Raw genomic sequence first — 20,467 nt, forward strand, 5'->3', positions numbered from 1 at the left:
ATGGGTTTTTACAAGAGATGATAATTTCACGACCATTTTGATGTGCAGGACACACAACAACTTTATGGACTAAATCAGTGATCTCAGATTTTGCTCACAGGTGCACAATATGCATAAACTGTAGATGGTTGGAATTCTGAAACAAAATCAGAAAACGGTAATAACATACATTGGTCAGAAAGTGAGGACAGGCAATTTATGCTTTGGCTGCAGGCCCTTCTTGGACCATACTTATATATTGCAATCAAAGTCAAAGTTGTGGGGGTGGGGGTGGGGGTGGGGGTGGGTGGTGGCATAGTGGTATTGTTGCTGGACTAATAATCCCAGACCCATGGTAATGTTCTGGGTACCTGAGTTCGAATTTCCCCCCTACGGTAGATGGTAAAATTTGGGAATTCAATAAAAAGTTTGATGACTACAAAACAATTTTTTTTTAACTCTGATGAAGAGGCACCCAAACTCAAAATGTTAGCTCTATTCTCTCTCCACAGATGCTGTCAGACCACTTGAGATTTTCCAGTGTTTTCTGTTTTTGTTTCAGACTCCAGCATCTGCAATAATTTGCTTTCGTCATAAAACCCATCTGGTATCACTAATGCCCTTCAGGGTAGGAAATCTTTCAAGCTCTCGTTGCCTACATGTGACTCAAGATTTGCCGAAATGTTGACTCATAAAATGCCCTCTGAAAATTGAGCAATTAGGGATGGGCAGTAAATGCTAGTCCTGTCACTGACACCAGATCCCATAAATGAATAAAAAACCAGGATGTTGCTTGGCTGCAGAATTTTAGTTATGAAGAGCGATCGGATAGATTGGGATTGTTTTCCTTGGAGCAGATGAGACTGAGGAGTGGATATTGAAATACATACAATTATGAGGGGCATAAATAGACTGGAAGAAACTTTTCCCCTTGGTGGAAGGATCAACCACCAGGAGGCATAAATTTAAACATTGAAAAAAGGGAGCAGGAGTAGGCCATTCAGCCCTTTGAGTCTGAATTCATTATGATCATGTCTGATCATCCAACTCAATAGTGTGATCCCACTGACACCGCCCCCCCCCCCCCCCCCAGCAATGTCCTTTGATCCCCTTCGCCCCAAGAGCTGTATTTAACTCCTTCTTGGAAACCATACTGCTTTCTGTGGTAGCAAATTCCACAGGCTTACCACTCTCTGGGTGAAGAAATTTCTCCTAATCTCAGTCCTAAAAGATTTACCCCGTATCCTTAGAATATGACCTAGATACTGACATACCCACCATCAGGAACATCCTTCTGGCATCTAAGGTAAGAGGATTCGCAGGAATGTGAGGAAAAACATTTCCACCCAGAGGGTGGTGGGGGTCTGAAACTCACTGTCTTAAAGGGTGGGAGAGGTGGAGACCCTCATAACATTTAAGAAGAATTTAGATGCGCATTTCCAATACAAAGACACACAAAGCAACAAGCGAAGTGTTGGAAAATGGGGGTCGAACAATTAGATGGTTGATTTTGAATGGCGCAGATGCGATTGGCTGAAGGCCCTTCTCTGTGTTGTACATCTCTATAAAAATGGGGTGGCAAGGTGGCAAGTACCCCTCCCTCCCAGGGCCAGGTATCCAGGTTTGATTCCCAGCTTGGGTCACTGTCTGCGCGGAGACTGCACATTCTCCCACAGTCCGAAAGACGTGCTGGTTAGGTGCATTGGCCACGCTAAATTCGCCCTGAGGGTACCCAAACAGGCACCGACCGGAGTGTGGCGACTAGGGGGATTTTCACAGTAACTTCGTTGCCGTGTTAACGTAAGCCTGCTTGTGACACTGAGAAATAAACTATACCAGATAAAAAAAAACTTAAAAATGAGGTGGGACAGCTCCCCATTTTTCGTTAAAGGGCCAGTTACATGATTTGTGACTGAGGTTCTGGTGCTGAGGTGTTTCCCATGAAGGTGGTTTGTGGGGGACCTGCAGCAGCACCTGTCCACACACACACACACACACACACACTGAGCTAATAAAGTTCATCCTTGTTGAGGAAGATGGCGGCCGCCAGGACGCCCTTGGTCTCTCTGGGCCGTTTGTCGGGCCTTTTGAACGCTGACACCCCCTGGTTCAAGCACAAGTTGTACCCGACAAACCGGGGCTGCTTCAGAGGTGAGGAAGGTGGTTAAAGTTTGATGAAGTGGCGGCCCCCGGGGGCGGGGGCGGGGGCGGGGGCGGGGGTCTGGTCAGGCCGCCGGTGCCGGGGAGACGGGTCGGGCCGGGCCGGGCAGATAAACCTGGGCTGCAGCCCTCCTCTATTAAACTCTCCTTAATGTCACCCGGCTGTGAGTGAGTGAGTGGGTGGGGAAGGAGGTGTCACTTTATTGGCACTGATTTATTCATCCTGATTTAATGGTAATACTTCTTAACGGCCTACACCCTCTTTGATTCAGCAACTTTCTATGAATAAGCGGGCGTGCGATAAATGTCCCCGTTCGGCGATCGCATTCCTGACTTTTTCTTTGGCTTAGTTGCAGTCCTGTAGTTTTGGTCTCCAAATAATGGACAGCCCAAAGATATGCAAGTTAGTCGGGTAGGCCACGCTAAATTGCCCCCATAATGCCTCAAAACAGGGGCAGCAGGCTAGCCCAGTGGTTAGCACTTCTTGCCTCACGGCTCCAGGCACCTGGGTTCGATTCCCGGCTTGGGTCACTGTGTGTCTGGAGTTTGCACGTTCTCCCTGTGTCCGTGTGGGTTTCTTTCAGGTGCTCCCGTTTCCCCTCACGCTGCAAAGATGTGTAGGTTAGATGCATTGGCCATACTAAATTGCTCCTTAGTGTCCGGGATGCATGGGTTAGAGGGATTAGTGAGATTACGGGGATGGGGCTTGTTGTCAGTGCAGACCTGATGGGCCAAATGGTCTTCTATGATTTCTATAACGTCTGGTTTAGAGGATTAGCTATGGTAAATGGGTTACAGAGATAGCCATGATGTGGAGATGCTGGTATTGGACTTGGGTAAACACAGTAAGAAGTCTCACAACACCTCATTAAAGTCCAACCTGGTGTTGTGAGACTTCTTATTGTGCTTATGGGGGAAGGGCAGGGAGCGAGGGCCTGGGTAAGATGCTGGGGGAATTTTCCTGTCCCATCCACCGCAGCAATCGTGGAGGGTGCAAGACGGACCATGGTAAAGTCAGTTGACCTTGGGTGGGATTTTCTGATTTTGGGGCAAGCGCAGCTGGAAAATTCCACCCATTCTATCAGCGAGTCAGTGTTTGATGGACCAGATTATCTCTTCTGCACTGTAGAGCTTTTATGATTCCATGAAAAGTAGATATTGATCCTGGAACTGGATCAGCTGAGCTGGAAAAATGAATTACATTAAAAAAACGTAACTGTTCAGAAAGGAGATTGATGGCTCAAGTTTAATCCTTTGGTTTTTGGGCAGCGTGATAGCGCAGTGGTTAGCACTGTTACTCCAGGGACCCGGCTTCGATTCCTGGCTTGGGTTACTGTCTGTGTGGAGTTTGCCCATTCTCTCATGTCTGCGTGGGTTTCCTCTGGGTGCTCCGGTTTCCTCACACAGTCTAAAGATGTGTGGGTTAGGTTGATTGGCCATGCTAAAAATTGCCCTTAGTGTCCTGAGATGCGTAAATTAGAGGGATTCGTGGGTAAATATGTCGGGACATGGGGTTAGGACTTGGGTGGGATTTGGTTGTGCAGACTCGATGGGCCAAATGGCCTCTTTCTCTACTGTATGTTTTCTGTGATTAAATCTCTGCATTCTCAATAACTTCCTCAGTAACACTGCCATAACTTTCCACCCCTCTAATTCTGGCTTTTTGTGTAGACCGGATTTCCCTTCACTTTGCCATTGGTTCCCATAGCCTTCAACTGTCAAGGCTCTATTGCTAGAATTGCCTCCCTAAACTGTTTTGCCTCTTCCTCCTCCTTTAAGATGCTCCTTAAAACTTTTTTCTCTGGTTTTCACAACAGTGACTATGTTTCAGAATTACTTAATTGGTGGTAGAGCACTTATGGATCTGCTGAAATTGTAAAGGATATCACAATGAATGCAACGTAATTTATTATGTTAAATGTAGCTTCTATATGCAGTTAAGCTGTTGACAGCTGTTCCTTGATTCCAAGATGACGCCTACTCAGGGTGTGACTAAACAGGCCAATTCTTGCCCTGTGATCTTTTGGACTTGTGGGGCAGGATAGTCTTTGACATAGTGGGATCCAGAGTGCAGGATTTCCTTCCTTTTCTTTCCTTCTCTGCTGCTGCTTTGCCTTATCATTAAGGCAATTGGACTTGAGGTATAATGTAGCTTGATGAACAAGTTATCACCATTTAAAACAGTTGGTAGCAAGCTCCTTGCATTTGTTAATGCCATTGTGGCTGTGCTTCAAGAAGAGAGGCATTTTATTTGTCCTCCTCTAGTATGCTGGCCCGTTGATAAAATATGGACTGCTGGGTGTGATGCTTTTTGGCCATCTGGACATAATGATGGTTTGTGCTGTGATAGTCAACTCTTGTGTTACACATCTGCTGGTGTGGTTCAGGCATCCCACTTCGGCATAGCTGTCTCTGCTACGTTTGCTACAAAGAAAAACAACAAGCTGAGAAAGTGCACGATTCACTGGCATCCCATTTATGGGATGTGGGCATTGCTGGCTAATCCAATGTTTATTGCCCATCCCTAGTTGCCCTTCTGAATGTGGTGGTGAGCTGCCTTCTTGCATCGCTGTAGGTATACCCACAGTGCTGTTAGGGAAGAAATTCCAAGATTTTGGCCAAGTGATGGTGAAGGAATGGCAATAGACTTCCAAGTCAGGATGGTGAGAGACATTGAGGGGAACCTCCAGGTGGTGATGTTTCCAGGTATCTGCTGCTCTCGTCCATCTAGTTGGTTGTGGGTTTGTAACATGCCTGCAGTGCATGATGGCACACTCGGCTGCCACTGTTTGTTGGCTTTGGAGGGATTGCAGGTTTTTGGAGGAGGTCCAAATCAAGTGGTCTGCTCTGTTCTGCATGTTGTTGGAGCTGCACACATTGAGGCAAGTGGAGAGTTTTGTACTTCTTTCCTGGCTTGTGTGTTGGAGGTAATGGACAAGCTTTGTGGGGTCAGGAGATGAGTTACCCATCGCAGGTTTCCCAGCTTTTGATCTGCTCTGGTAGCCATGTATAGTTAGTCCAGTTCAGTTTCTGGTCAATGGTAACCCCCAGGATATTGATGGTGAAGGATTCAATGATGGTAATGCCAAGGGGCGATGGTTAGATCCTCTATTGTTGGAGATGGTCATTGCCTGGCATTTATGTGGCACAAATGTATTATGCCACCTATCAGCCCAAGCCTGGATATTATTCAGGTTTTGTTGCATTTGGACATGGACTGCTTCAGTATCTAAAGAGTTGTGAATGGTGCTGAACATTGTGCAATCATCGGCGAACATCCCCACTCCTGACCTTATGAAGGAGGGAAGATCATTGATGAAGCAATTGAAGATGGTTGGGCCTAGGACACTATCCTGAGGAACTCCTGCAAACATCTGAGGAACTCCTACAGAGATGTTTTGGAGCTGAGATGTTTGACATCCGACCACCTCAACCATCTTCCTTTATTCCAGGTATGACTGCAACCAGTGAAGAATTTTTCCCTTGATTCCCATCGACTTCAGTTTTGTTAGTGCTCTTTGATGGCATACACAGTCAAATGCTGCCTTGATGTCAAGGGCAGTAACTCTTACTTCACTTCTGGTATTCAGCTGTTTTGTCCATGTTTAAACCACGGCTGTAATGAGTTGAATTTTCCTGTTCCCTTCCTGTTCAGCAGAGCTTTTTTGTTATTCCTTACTGCTTCTAACACCCTTCCAAACAGTCAGCCTCCAGATTTTATGTCTCTCAGCGACTGTCTCCCAGATGCCAGTCTCAGTGTCTGTCATCTTCATAACTTGCTTGCAGGTATCCTTGTAACGGAGGTATGGATACCCAGGGGATCTTGATGTATTGGCCAATTCACCATTCAGAAGGTCTTTGGGGATACGACTGGCATCATCCTGGACCATGACTTTTGATTTCCTTATGTTGATGATCAAACCAAACTCTAAAGACATGCGAAAATCTGCCAATTCATTGCTCACGTTGTTGTTTGATGTGAAACCTTAGTGCAGCATCATCAGCGAGAGCATCTCTTTGAGGATTTGCCACACCTTTGTCTTGGGTCTCAGGCAAGTAAGGCTGAACAATTTTCCATCAATTCTTTTATGTGAGTTGACAGCCATACAGATGACCTGCAGGCATCTGATACAGTGCAGAAAGAGGCCCTTTGGCCCATTGAGTTTGCACTGAACACAATCCCACACTCGCTCTACCCCCACATCCCTACATATTATACCCACTAATCCCGCTAACCTACACATCCCTAGACACTAAGGGGCAATTTCTTAGCATGGCCAATCAACCTAACCCGCACATCTTTGGACTGTGGGAGGAAACCGGAGTACCTGGAGGAAACCCACGAGACACAAGGAGAATGTGCAAACTCCACACAAACAGTGACCCGAGCCAGGAATCAAACCCAGGACCCTGGAGCTGTGAAGCAGCAGTGCTAACCACTGTGTTACCATGCCGCCCCAAGTTATAAGCTCATAGCTGTTATATCCTCATAGCTGACCTTATCCGTGATGTTTTTATGGACAGCAGAGGTCACGTTGAACAACTTCGGGAGGCAGTGAAATTTTCTTTAGCAACTTAAATAGACTGCCTCTGCAAACATGATTAAATGCCATGGATCAGTTTAAGGAAGGGACTACACAGTGGACTTCTTTGTTCATGGCATTTTTTTTGAAGTTGCAGAACTGAGAAGATCATCTCCATTGTACATCACTTAATTCTGAAACCAGCCCAAATCAATACTTCATCAAAATGTATGAAACATAGAAAATAAGAGCAGGAGTAGGACACTCGGCCCTTTAAGCCCCCTCTGCCATTCAAAATGATCATGGCTGATCCTCTATCTCATCATTGGGAAGGGCCAGAGAACGCAAGCTTTGTGAGGGAAAGTGATTTCTCCATGTATAAATTTTCCTCCCTCAATCAACACCAACCAAAACAGAAAAAATTGGTTTATTCATTTGCAATTTTGTTTTGTGAAAATTGGCTGCATTTCAGAAGTAATTCACATCTTGTACATCCTGATAAGGCTCTATATAAATCCAACTTTCTTTTTATACTTGTTAGTGTATTTTGTAATAACTTATGTCTCCAGGCATAGCCAATTAAAAATCCTCCCACAACAATTGGTACAGACCTTTCAATGTATCCTTTAAATACAATAGAAGCTTTTGCAGCAAGAGATCTCTTTCTAAAGCGCTCCATCATCTTGAGAGAACCTGCAATCTATTTGAGGAGTGCTTTAGTTGGAATTTTGCAATGAGTGTCTTTTTCTTTTGCTTAAAAACTGCTTGTTTGTTCACATGTGCTTTTACAATCAAGTACTGGAATGCACTACGCATGAAACAATGAGTGAGATGTGCCATACTAAAGACTGCTTTTTGTTTCTGAATGCACTGTTTGCTTATTAACAGTTTAGAAATATATTCAGAGCAGTTGAAAGCATATTTGTTTGTTGTATTCTCCAGAACAAAGCACAATTTTGCTATATTTATAATGTTCTAAATCCTCCTCATTTTGAGCTATACTCTATCATATACTGTACCTTGAATTCTGTGACCCTCTTCCCAGGTTCTGGAAATGCTGTTTATTGGCTGATCATTGGGCAATGTGAAAGTGCAGTCCATCTCTGGAGATTTTTTATTTTCCCTCCCACCCCTGTGGGAAAGCGTATTTTTGTTTTATGTTGACCCTGCACAATAATCTTTTGAACTTGTGCAAAGAGTCAAAATTTACATAATTGGTGTTTTGTTTAGGTCAAGTTCAGTTTAAAAAAAAATGCTTGTTGTAGTTTGATGCAATTAAAATGTTATGTCCAATTTATTTGTTTGGTATTTTTACTTGAGCACAATTGTATTGACTGGCAGTTCAGAAGATTATTTTTCAGAGAGCAACCATTGAAAGCAATGAAACATAGAAACTTCAAAAATAGAAGCAGCAGTAGGCCATTCTGTCCTTTGAGCCTGCTCCATCATTCATTTTGATCATGACTAATCATCAAATTCAATATCCTGATCCCGCTTCTCCCATATCTTTTGATCCCTTCTGCCTCAAGAGCTATTTTTAATTTCTGGAAATCACACAACCTTTTGGCCTCAACTACTTTCTGTGGTAGTGAATTCCACAATTAAGGCCAGCATACCCTTTGTCTTACTATCTGCTTGTTTTCTTCACTCTCTGGCTGAAGAAACTTCAAGGAAAATCCAAGGAAGATTGAAAAGTTCTGGTCTGTGCCTCTGCAATTCCCACTCTCACTTCCCTTAGTAGCCTTTGATGCCTTTCATCCGGTCTGATAACCTCTACAATACTTCCTCCTTTTCAATTTTCAATTTTAAATCGATCTAGTGTCTGAATTGCCCAATGTTTTATCATGGCCTGGGTCACATTTTCTTCCTCAAAGACAGATGCAAAGTATTCATTTAGTATCTCAGCTATGCTCTCTGCCCCTATGTGTAAATTCTCCTTTTGATCTCTAGCAGACCTTACTTCTCCTTTTACTATTTATATGCCTATTGAAGACTTTGGGATTCCCTTTTAAGCTAGCTGTCAGTTTCTTTTTGTACTCTCTCTTTGCTTCTTTCATTTATTTCTTCATCTCTTCTCTGAAGCTTTTGTATTTGATTGGGTTCTTTTGTATTTTCTACCTGACACCTGTTATAGACACACTTTTTTGTACTTTAATTTCAATCTCTTTTGTCATCCAGGGAGCTTTTGATTTGTTTGCCCTGCCTTTCCTTTTCGACGGGAATAAAGCTTGACAGTGCCTGACTCATCTCTTCTATGAAGGTAACTCACTGATCAGCTGCCTCATTTCCTGCCAACCTTTGACACCAACTTATTTGGCCCAGATCTGTTTCTACCCCATTAGAGTTTGTCTTTCTCCCAGTTAATTTTCTGTATGCTGGACTGTTCTTTGTCCTTTTCCATAGTCAGCCTAAAATTTATTATACAATGAACATTGTCCCGTCAATGTTCTCCTGCTAACATTTGACCAACTTAGACCACCTCAGTTTCAAGAACCAGGTCTAGCTGTGCCTCCTTCCTTGTTGCACTGAAAACATAATTCTCTACAAAATTTTCCTCAAAACTCTAGGATTTCTTGCCTCTCTCTGTCCTTTATCCAAATATAGACTGTGATAGTAGTATTGTAATTAAAATCCTCCATTATAAGATCTCTGTTGTAGACCTAATATCATATTTCCACATGGCAATCTGCACCTGTAACTCGCCAATCTTACTTACTGCAGTCTGTGCATTCACATATACAGGAGGCAAAGCACCATCCTAGATACACATCTGTGGACACACAATTTCCTACCTATTCCCCTAATGTAGAATTACTATTGCCCTTCTAGACTTCTATGTGCTGAATGCTGGCAGATAGGAGAGTGGGTTGCACACACGGGATATCTGCTTTATCTGCCTGTTCCTTTTTAACAGTCTGGTGATCACCATTTCCCCCTCTCACTGCATATTTTTAAGATGCAAGATGGCCACATTTATAAATGTCCTATCCATGTAACCCCCAACCTAATGGATGCTCCATAATGATGCCAGCTACTGCTCAAGCTCCATAATCCAGAGCTCAAGCTACAGCAACTGTTGACAACATGTCCTGCACAAATGCTTATCGAGGACATAAGAAGAGCCCTAGAGTCCCCACATAGCACAAGATGGGCACTCTCCAGGTTGGCGAACCCCTGCCATTATTCTATTAACTGATAATTTTGTGACTGTGATTAAAGCTTATTACTGGTAATAATCTTACTAATATTAATAAATCTTTACCAATACTAATAAAATATACTATTAATAAACCTTAGCAATATTGATAAACCATACCAATACACCTTACTAGTTGTAATAAATGTCACTTAAGAATAAAATATGATTTGTTACTTGTTACTCATAGTTTATGTTAATTTTTAAAAAAATTACCGGTGGTTCAACCTCAGTCCCTAAGCAGCATTACTCACCTTAACATGTTACAGTTCACATTTTTTTCCAAATTGAAGGTGCTAGCAGATCTCTCTGAAGGGAAGTGGCCTACTTTGCCTCACTCCTTGGATTTATCCTCTCCTGACTATGTCGCCTTGCAGGTCCCCTCCTCTCTCTGCCCCTCAGTGGTGCAAGGACAAGTGGTAGAAGTGGTATTAATACAAAGACAATGCATTTCTTTGGATATATCTCTTAGCAGCACAGTATTCAAAGCCTCGTGGCCTTTCAGCATTAAGGTTTATACTGGTGCTGAAAGATGCTGGTTGGAGATAAACTGAGGGACATATGAGGCTAATCCATTGGCAAATAGTGATGCTTGTGGGCTGGGAGGGTTGCATCGATGATTTTCGTCGACTTCTGTCTTTGTCTCCTGTAGGCAGTATACAATTCCAGAAGTATTTTATAAAGTAGCTATTCTCTATAAGATTGATCTTGTCCTTGTTTTGGAAACCTGCTAGAAAACATGCAGGGTCAATGCTTAGAGGTAAAATTCCCCTCTCTGTCACTACCCACCACCAATCCAATGATGTCTTAAGACAATTACGGCAACCCCACAGTGATCCTGCCTGAAGCCCACATGCCCTGGAATACAAATAGGGGCCTTGTAGTTGGTAAATACCACACCATACTTTTACCTGCCATAGGACAAGTTTTCAAATGGCATTCCTAACAATTTTTAGTGGCTGGATGTATTATTTCATTGAGTGTCAGGACATAGTTCCTTTAAAGTTTGCAGTCCCTTTTAACTGGAAAGGAATGGAATTGGTGCTTTTCTGCATCTCTTTCATTCTTGAGCAGGATCAAATAGATTAAGGTAATAGTGGCTCTTAAACATAATTACCTCTTGAAGAGAGAACTCTTGAAATGCCAGCAGTGTATTTTTACAGAACCAAATGGATGTTAATTTTTTTCCATTTATAAATGTCTATAGTTGCCAGCCCTTACCTCCTCCAGAGAGATATCGCTTAATGAATCTTGAATTTGCTAGTTTTACCACTACAGCTTTTGAAATGAATGTGCAACCTAATAGTCTGAGTTCTGTTCCCTACTTCTCCCCATCCATGGTTTCAGAGCTTTGACTAGTCGTTTTATAAGGCCCAGGAGATGAATATGTTCAGTAAAAGTTCCTTTTTTTCTCATTTTCCAGCTATTACTACATCTTATCTAAATCCATTCATCTATATCTGTACCTCCAGCAAGTGGCTCATATATGAAAACTTGTGGCTAAATCAACAAGTTATGGTGGAGAAGCAACAATCACAAGTTCTTCAGCCTCTTCTCAAATGAATTCTGATTTAAAGTTGGATATGGTGCAATTTGATTCAAAGTAGCAGGAGAAAAGTTTGTAACATTGCTCTGGGTAATGGTGGTGGGGGAAGGGTGCTAAGCAGTGTGTTTGTTTCTTTACTAAGTACTGGCAGTCCAGCTAGTTCTGACATTTGTTTTGTAGGCCCATCCAGATAAGGCAGTCCTTCACACTCCTTGTTACTCGCAAAGAGGCCCTCTTGAAAATAGGTTATTTGAATGTTTTCTTGAAGGAATTGACAGTGAAGGGCATATTAAATGAGGAGACTTCTACAATCGAATGGGTAGAAACAAGATATTTTAAAAATGCAGGAAGTTAATATGAAGCTTGGCAGATGTACTTTAAGAGAACAAAATAAAGAAAGAAATGTTTCAAAATAGGTGAGAAGGGATTAAAGGATTAACTCAAAAGGTCAAGGCTATTCAGATGCTAATCTATTCATGGGGCAATGGGTTCCAAATAATTTTTTTGACTTGATTAATGGAACTGCTGCAGCTACTTGAAAATTGATTAGTAGTTGATGGATTTTGATTAACAATTTTTTCAAGACCAGTAGTTTCTGACAAATTGAGCAGTATATATTCTAAGTGGTTCAGACTTCAAATTGCATCAGAGTTCAACAAATTGTATGGCAAATTGCAGTGCTAGCAGATCACAAAATGCCATTCAGCCCACTAGAGCTCATCCTTCCCCCGTACTCCCAACTGTCCAGACTCATATCTAACTTCAGCTTTCAATTCTCAACCCCCCCCGCCCCGCATCGCTCCCACATTGCAGTCCATCCCTTCCATCCTCCACTCTCCAGAGTATTTCACGCCAGCAGTTTATCAACAGGATTCTTCCAAGTGTTTATATTCCAAAGAGCTCAGTCATTTTTGTTGCTTAAACAAATGAAATTATCCAGTGATCTGAGTCATAAGAAATAGGAGCAGGAGTAGGCCATCTAGTCCTTCGAGCCTGTCCCGCCATTCAATAAGATTATGGCTGATCTGAAGTAGATCAGTTCCACTTTCCCACTTTCTCCCCATAACCCTTAATTCCCATGTCTATCAGAAACCTATCTACCTGTGACTTAAATATATTTAGCGAGGTAGCCTCCACCACTTCAACGGGCAGAGAATTCCAGAGATTCACCACTCTTTGAGTGAAGAAGTTCCTCCTCATCTCTGATCTAAACTCCACCCCCCCCCCTTATCTTGAGGCTGTGCCCTCTAGTCCTGCTATCCTTTCTAAGCGGGAAGAATCTCTCTACCTCTACCCTATCCATCCCCTTCATTATCTTATACGTCTCTATAAGATCCCCCCCTCATCCTTCTAAACTCCAATGAGTACAGACCCAGTCTATTTAGTGTCTCTTCATAGTCCAACCCCCTCATCTCTGGTATCAGCCTAGTGAACCTCCTCTGCACTCGCTCTAAGGCCAATATATCCTTCCGTAAGTGCGGCGACCAAAACTGCACACAGTACTCCAGCTGCGGCCTCACCAGTACCCTGTACAGTTGCAGCAAGACCTCCCTACTTTTATATTCTATCCCCCTCACTATAAAGGCCAGCATTCCATTTGCCTTCTTGATCACCTGCTGCACCTGCAGACTGGGTTTTGCAACTTGTGCACAAGGACCCCCAGGTCCCTCTGCACCGTAGCATGTTGCAGCTTTTCGCCTTTTAAATAATAATCCCTCCTACTATTAGTTCTGCCAAAGTGGATAACCTCACACTTGCTAACATTGTACTCCATCTGCCAGGTCCTCGCCCACTCACTCAGTCTATCCAGATCCCTCTGCAGACTTTCCACACCCTCCACGCAATTTGCTTTTCCACTCATCTTTGTGTCATCAGCAAATTTCATCACCCTACACTCAGCCCCCTCCTCCAGATCATCTATATAAATGGTAAATAGTTGAGGCCCCAGCACCTATCCCTGCGGCACTCCACTAGTCACCAACCGCCAACCAGAATAGCACCCATTGATACCAACTCTCTGCTTCCTATTAGACAGTCAATTCTCTATCCACGCTGACACCTTACCCTCAACTCCGTGCACCCTAACCTTCTGTAGCAACCTTTTATGAGGCACCTTATCAAACGCCTTTTGGAAATCTAAAAACACCACATCCACGGGTTCCCCTCTGTCTACCGCAAGTCACAGCGTCACAGTAATGTACACATTAATATTCTGGGGCAGGCGAGGAGCGCAGAACAGGATTCTCTGTTGGCCTCAGGCAGGATTTTATGAGCTTTGCCCAAGCAAGGTCATAAAATACCAGCCATTATGTCTGACCATTTCAAATGATCTGATAATTTGAATTGAAAGTGACTTTGAATTAAGGTTAGGTTTTTTTTAACATGTACTTTTGGCAAATTTTATATGTCTTCAGGTTCCACTTGAATGCCTGGGCTTGCAGTGGTATTTCAGTTTCGATGATGCCTGGACTCAAATTTGTAATCTAATTTGTAAACTAGCTTACACAGAGCTTTATGTGTAAGATTAGTTTAAATGCTTTGGATTCAGTTGCTTATGGGTATAGGGGGTCACAGCACCAATCTTCCTCCAATTTACCATAAATTAGTAATCTGACTGGAAATGTAACATGCTGATGTGTTACAAGGTGATTATGGGATATTTTTCAGAGGATGGCGTTGAGATACATTTTTAAGTGAGAAGATTGTGGATTCAAGATCAGTTTCCATACAGCTAAGCTTCAGTCCTGCAATGCTAGTGCAGGACTGAAGTGCTGAGCTGTCAAAGGTGCTGAGACGCCCAAAACAAGTGCTCTTCTTGGAACTTTGACATTGCAAGCGAGCCCCAGGAGGGTGAGGGAATGCCTCATGGATACCCACAATGCCTCCTCGAAAAAGTGCAACATCCCCACTAACACCTGGAATCCCTGGCCTGCGACTGGCCGAACTGGTGGAAAAGTGTCTGGGAAGGAACTAAACACCTTGAGTTTCATTGCCGAGAGCAAGCTGGAACCAACTGAAGGAACCACATGGCAGCTCGGGAACCCCACCCACTCACTCCTCTAACCATTGTCGCCACACTTGTGATAGAAACTGTAAGGTGTGCATTGGAATCCTCAGTCACCTGAGAAGTCATTTTTATTGTGGAAGCAATCCATCCTTGACACAGAGACAGCATAAAAAGGTGATTTGGGTTCCATTAATCTCTGAAGTATTCTTACGATGTCTGAGCTATTATTTATTCTTGAATCAATATAAATCATTCACAGATTATCTGAGGATAATCATTATTGCATTCTTGTTTGTGGGACTTTGCACCTAGCCTGCAAAGTTTCCTGCAATGCAACTGTGATAATGTTTCAAAAGTACTTCTTGGCTGTAATGCACTTTGGGATTTCCTGAGGTTGTGAAAGATACTTTACAAATGATTTGATTTATTATTGTCACATATATTAGCATACAGTGAAATTTATTGTTTCTTGCGCATGATATAGACAAAGCATACCATACATAGAGAAGGCAACAAGAGAGTATAGAATGTAGTGTTACCGTCATAGCTAGCTGTAGAGAAATATCAACTTAATATAAGGTAGGTCCATTCAAGAGTCTGATGGCAGCAGGGAAGAAACTGCTCTTGAGTCGATTGGTAGGTGACCTCAGACTTTTGTATCTTTTTCCTGATGGAAGAAGGTGGAAGAGAGTATGTCTGGGGTGTGTGAGGTCCTTGATTTATGCTGGCTGCTTTTCCAAGGTAGAGTCAATGGATGGGAGGCTGGTTTGCTTGATGGACTGGGCTTCGTTCACAACCGTTTGTAGTTTCTCACAGTCTTGGACAGAGCAGGAGCCATACTAAGCTGCGATACAACCAGAAAGAATGCTCTCTATGGTGCACCTTCAAAAGAGCAACAGTGATAATGCCAGAGTTCCTTAGTCTTTTGAGAAAGTGGAGGCGGTGATGGGCTTTCCTAACATCAACCAGAAGGGACCAGGACAGAATGTTGGTGTTCTGGACAATTAGAAACTTGAATGTAAGTTATTTCTTTTTCTGCATCTAGTGGTGTTGTACCCCAGCAGTTCTCAATCATTATTGGTTGAAGGACCCTCTTTTTTAAATAGGTTAGTAATTGTTATGGGCCCCGATCTATCATGATATAGAAAACATGGGAATGCTTGTATTTGGCATTCTTTCTTTGAGGTAAAGTAACAGTACGTGGTACTTAAATAAAATCCCCTTGCTTGAACAAAGCTGAATTTACCTGGCACACGGCACCATCCTTGGTAATTGCGGGTATATCTAGCAATCTTCCTGTTGCTCTCAGTGCTCTTCCATGTATGCTTGCTTTCTTGGTGAGGCAACCAACTCATTCTCTGCTGTGAATGTTTTAGCCACACTGCTGCGGCTCATATCAAGCTTACTTTTGGCTGCCTGCATTCTGTTTGATGATTTTGTAGACCTTGGAATGTCTTTGTGGACTCAAGTTTGAAAAACTTGATGTACCTGACTTGAGTGCACTAAATGCAATACTAGGTGTTGGAAGTAGTACTGGATGACAGGAGCAATTCAAGTTTGGGGTGGTGAGGTAGGGGTCTTAAGATAGCAGTTGAGCTGTATAATACAAGCAGAAATATGTCAAGGTGCTCATTTCAAATATGTTGTTGCTACCCAAATTTGTTCTATCTTGCCTGGAACTCCATGTTTAAACCCTGTCACACAACTGTGACTCTTGTCAAAGTCAAGAGATGTTCAACTTGACTGTCACAACCATCACTTCTTGTTTTCTCTACATTTCTGCAGTCTTTGACACAGTTAACTACATCATCCTCCTCCAAGGCCCATCCACCATTATGTGGAGATGCTGGCGTTGGATTGTGGTGGGCAACAGTAAGAAGTCTCACAACACCAGGTTACAGTCCAACAAATGTAACCATGATGTGGGAATGTCATTGTTGGACTGGGGTGGGCACAGGACTCACCTAATGAAGGAGCAGCACTCCGAAGCTTGTGATACCGAATAAATCTGTTGGACTTTAACCTGGTGTTGTGAGACTTCTTACTGTGCCCTCCACCATTGTCAGTTGGTTGGGACTGAATTTGCCTGGTTTCATTCTGATTGATTTAATCGATGTCAGAGAATCACCTGCAACCGTTTCTCTTCCTGCTCCCATGCCATCACTCTGCTGCCCCTCAAGGCTCTAATCTTGGTTACTCCTATTTCTCATCTATATCTGCCCCATGGCAACAACATTAGTAGTATTAGTTATCACATATGTGCTGATAAGGCCCTGCTTTATCTCACCATCAAGGAGCCCTGTTGTGGCATCAAGGAGCCTTTGCAAAACTGAAGTCAATGGAAATCGGGAAAAACTTGCCATTGGTTGTAGTCATAGTTGGGATAAAGGAAGATGGTTGTGGTTGTTAGACGTTAGTCATGTCAGTCTTAGGATATCGCTGCAGGAGTTTCTCAGGATAATGTTATGGACCTGACCATTTCAGCTGTTTCATCAATGACCTTCTTTCCACCTTAATGTCAGAAGTGGAGATGTTCGCTGATGATTACACAATGTTTAGCACCATTCATTACTCCTTGGATGCTGAAGCATTCCATGTCTATATGCAGCAAGAACTGGAGAATATTTGGCCTTGGGTTGATAAGTGGTAAGTAGCATTCATTCCACACAAATGCCCCAAGGCTATGATAATCCCCAATGACATTCAATGCATTACTATTAGTGAATTGCCCACTGTCAACACCATGGAGGCTATTACTTGCCTTCATCGGTCGGGGCATTGTTTAAAAATTGGTAAGTCATGGTGGGTGCGTGGAATCGGCTGCCAGCGGTGGTGGTGGAGGCGGATTCGATATGGTCTTTTAAGAGATTTCTGGATGAGGACTTAGTTGGATTGAGGGTTATAGGTAAGTCTAGTAGGTAGAGATGTTCAGTGCAACTTGTGGGCCGAAGGACCTGTTTGTGCTGTAGTTTTTCTATGTTCTATGTTGCAGCTTTATAGAACCTTAGTTAGGCCACGCTTGGAATATAGTGTTCAATTCTAGTCGCCACGCTACCAGAAAGATGTGGAGGCTTTGGAGAGGGTACAGAAAAGATTTACCAGGATGTTGCCTGGCATGGGGGGGCATTACCAGAAACTGAGCTGGACCAGCCATATAATACTGTGGTTACTAGGACACAGTAAGAAGTCCCACAACCTGTTGTTGTGAGACTTCTTACTGTGTTTAACCCTGTCCAACGCTGGCATCTCCACATCGTTACAAGTACAGGTCAGAGGCCATGAATCCTGTGGAAAGTTACTTACTTTCTGACTCCCCAAAGCCTGTCCACCATCTACAAGGCACAAGTCAGCATTGTTTTGGAATATTGTCCACTTGTCTGAATGAGTGCAACTCCAGTAACACTCACGAAGCTCAAGAGGCAAAGCAGCAAGCATTCACTCCCTTCACCACTGAAATGCAGTGCATCTCAATATACCATCTACTAGATGCATTATAGCAACTAACCAAGACTCCTTTGAAAGCACTTTCCAAACCTGTGGTCTCTACCACTGAGAAGGACAAGGGCAACAGATCTGTAGGAATACTACCATTTGCAAGTTCCCCTCCAAACCACACACCGTCCCTGACTTGGAAATATATCCCTTTTTCTTCACTGTCACTGGATCAAAATCCGAGAATTCCTTCCTAACAACATGTAGGTGTTCCTACATCGCCTGAATACAGGGGGTCAAGAAGGCGGTTCACTACCATCTTCTCAGGGGCAATTAGGGATGGGCAATAAATCCTGGCTTAGTCAACAACCACCACATTCCCTGATCGAGTACATGAATAAAAGATCATCAACTCTCTAAACCGTTCCACTGTCTCTAGTTTGTCAGGCTGGTGGTCTGAGATCCAGTACTGGATAAACAGAAATTTCCAATTAGACTGAGGCCATTGTCTTTGGTTCCCATCATAAACTCTGGTCCTGAGCCACCAATTCCATATTTCTCCTTGACAACTGCCTGAGGCTGAACTCAATCATTTACAGTCTTGGTAACACATTTGACCCAGAGATGAGCTTTCAACTGCACATCCACACCATCATTCGGACTAATTTTCACCTCCATTGAGTTTTTTGAAGATGTGACTAAACACATCGATGAAGGAACAGTGGTAGATGTAGTTTATATGGACTTCAGCAAGGCATTTGATAAGGTCCCCCACGCAAGGCTTATTTGAGAAAGTGAGGGGGCATGGGATCCAAGGGGACATTGCTTTGTGGATCCAGAACTGGCTTGTCCGCAGAAAGCAAAGAGTGGTTGTAGATGGGTCTTTTTCTGCATGGAGGTTGGTCACCAGTGGAGTGCCCCCAGGGATATGTTCTGGGACCCTTGTTTGTGATTTTTATAAATGACCTGGATGAAGAAGTGAAGGAATGGGTTGTAAAGTTTGCTGATGACACAAAGGTCGGAGGTGTTGTGGATAGTTTGGAGGGATGTCAGAAGTTGCAGCGAGACATAGATAAGATGCAAGACTGGGCGGAGAGGTGCAGATGGACTTCAACCTGGATAAGTGTGTGGTGGTTCATTTTGGCAGGTCAAATAGGATGAAGGAATATAGTATTAAGGGTAAGACTGTTAGCAGTGTGGAAGATCAGAAGGATCTTGAGTCTGGGTTCATAGGACTCTCAAATTGGCTTCGCAGGTAGAGGATGTGGTTAAGAAGGCATATGGTGTACTAGCCTTCATCAATCCAGGAATTGAGTTTAGGAATGCTGCAGCTGTATAAGACCCTGGTCAGACCCCATTTGGAGTACTATGTTCAGCTCTGGTTGCCTCATTACAGGAAAGATGTGGAAGCCATTGAATGGGTGCAGAGGAGATTTACAAGGATGTTGCCTGGATTGGGTGGCATGCCTTATGAGGATAGGTTGAGAGAGCTTGGTCTTTTCTCCTTGGAGAGACGAAGGATGAGAGGTGACCTGAAAGAGGTGTATAAGATGTTGAGAGGTATTGATCAGGTGGATTCTCAGAAGCTTTTCCCCAGGGCTGAAATGTCTGCCAAGAGAGGACACAAGTTTAGGGTGCTGGGGAGTAGGTACAGAGGAGATGTCAGGGTAAGTTTTTCACTGAGGGTGGTGGGTGCGTGGAATTGGCTGCTGGTGGTGGTGGTGGAAGCGGACTTGATAGGGTCTTTTAAGAGACTTCTGGATGAGTACATGGGACTTAGTAAGATTGAGGGTTATAGGTAAGCCTAGTAAGTAGAGATATGTTTGGTGCAACTTATGGGCCGAAGGGCCTGTTTGTGCTGTAGTTTTTCTACGTTCTATGTTCTATCGCTTGACTCTGCCTCTACTTAAGTTCATTTGTTGCTTAACTTCTCATCCATGCCTTTGTTTCCTTGGCTGTTGCAACACTTGCCTGGCTGGCATCTTGTGTTCTTCTCTACATAAATGTAAGGTTATGCAGAATTCCACTGCTCATGTCTTGACTTGCATTAAATCCCGTTCATTCATCATCCCAATGCTTGCTGACCTACAGTGGATCCTCATTCAGTAATACCTTAATTTTTAAAATTCTCATCCTTGCTTTCAGCTCTGTCCATGGCCTCACTCCTGTCCATTGCTGTAACCTCCTCCAGCCTTGCAGTTCATGTATCTGAACTTCTCTAATTTTGACCTCTTGTGTATGCATGATTTTAATCTCAATAAGAAGTCTCACACACCAGGTTAAAGTCCAACCAGTTTATTTGATAGTAATCCCACAAGCTTTTGGAAACGCTGTTCCTTCGTCAGGCGTGTGGAAGGTTCTGATCAGAAAGGGCATATAAAGTCACACATAGTTTACAGAATACTGATTAGAATGCAAGTCTTTACAGCTAACCTGCTACTCAAGTCTTAAAGATGCAGACAGTGTGAGTGGAGATAGCATTAGGCATAGTTTGAAGAGGTGTGTATTGTCTCCACTTCTTACTGTGTTTATCCCAGTCCAACGCCGGCATCTCTACGTCATTTAATCACAATAGCCATGCCTTCAGCTGCCTGGCCCTGAGCTCTGGAATTCCTTCTCTAAGT

General features: G+C 43.3%; 1 protein-coding gene across 2 annotated transcripts in view; it reads left to right on the plus strand.

The window, feature by feature from the left end:
* Positions 1-2,015: 2,015 nt before the first annotated feature.
* LOC145345167 (AFG1-like ATPase) overlaps positions 2,016-20,467 on the plus strand; it is a 129,455-nt gene continuing 111,003 nt past the window's right edge. For both annotated transcript variants that reach the window (XM_080192863.1, XM_080192864.1), the window contains exon 1: positions 2,016-2,130. In XM_080192863.1, the coding sequence (XP_080048989.1) occupies positions 2,016-2,130 (115 nt within the window). The remainder of the gene's footprint in view (positions 2,131-20,467) is intronic.

The sequence above is a fragment of the Carcharhinus amblyrhynchos genome, chromosome 7 (assembly GCF_965287045.1).
Source record: "Carcharhinus amblyrhynchos chromosome 7, sCarAmb.v2.hapA, whole genome shotgun sequence".
NCBI classification, from domain to species: Eukaryota; Metazoa; Chordata; class Chondrichthyes; order Carcharhiniformes; family Carcharhinidae; genus Carcharhinus; species Carcharhinus amblyrhynchos.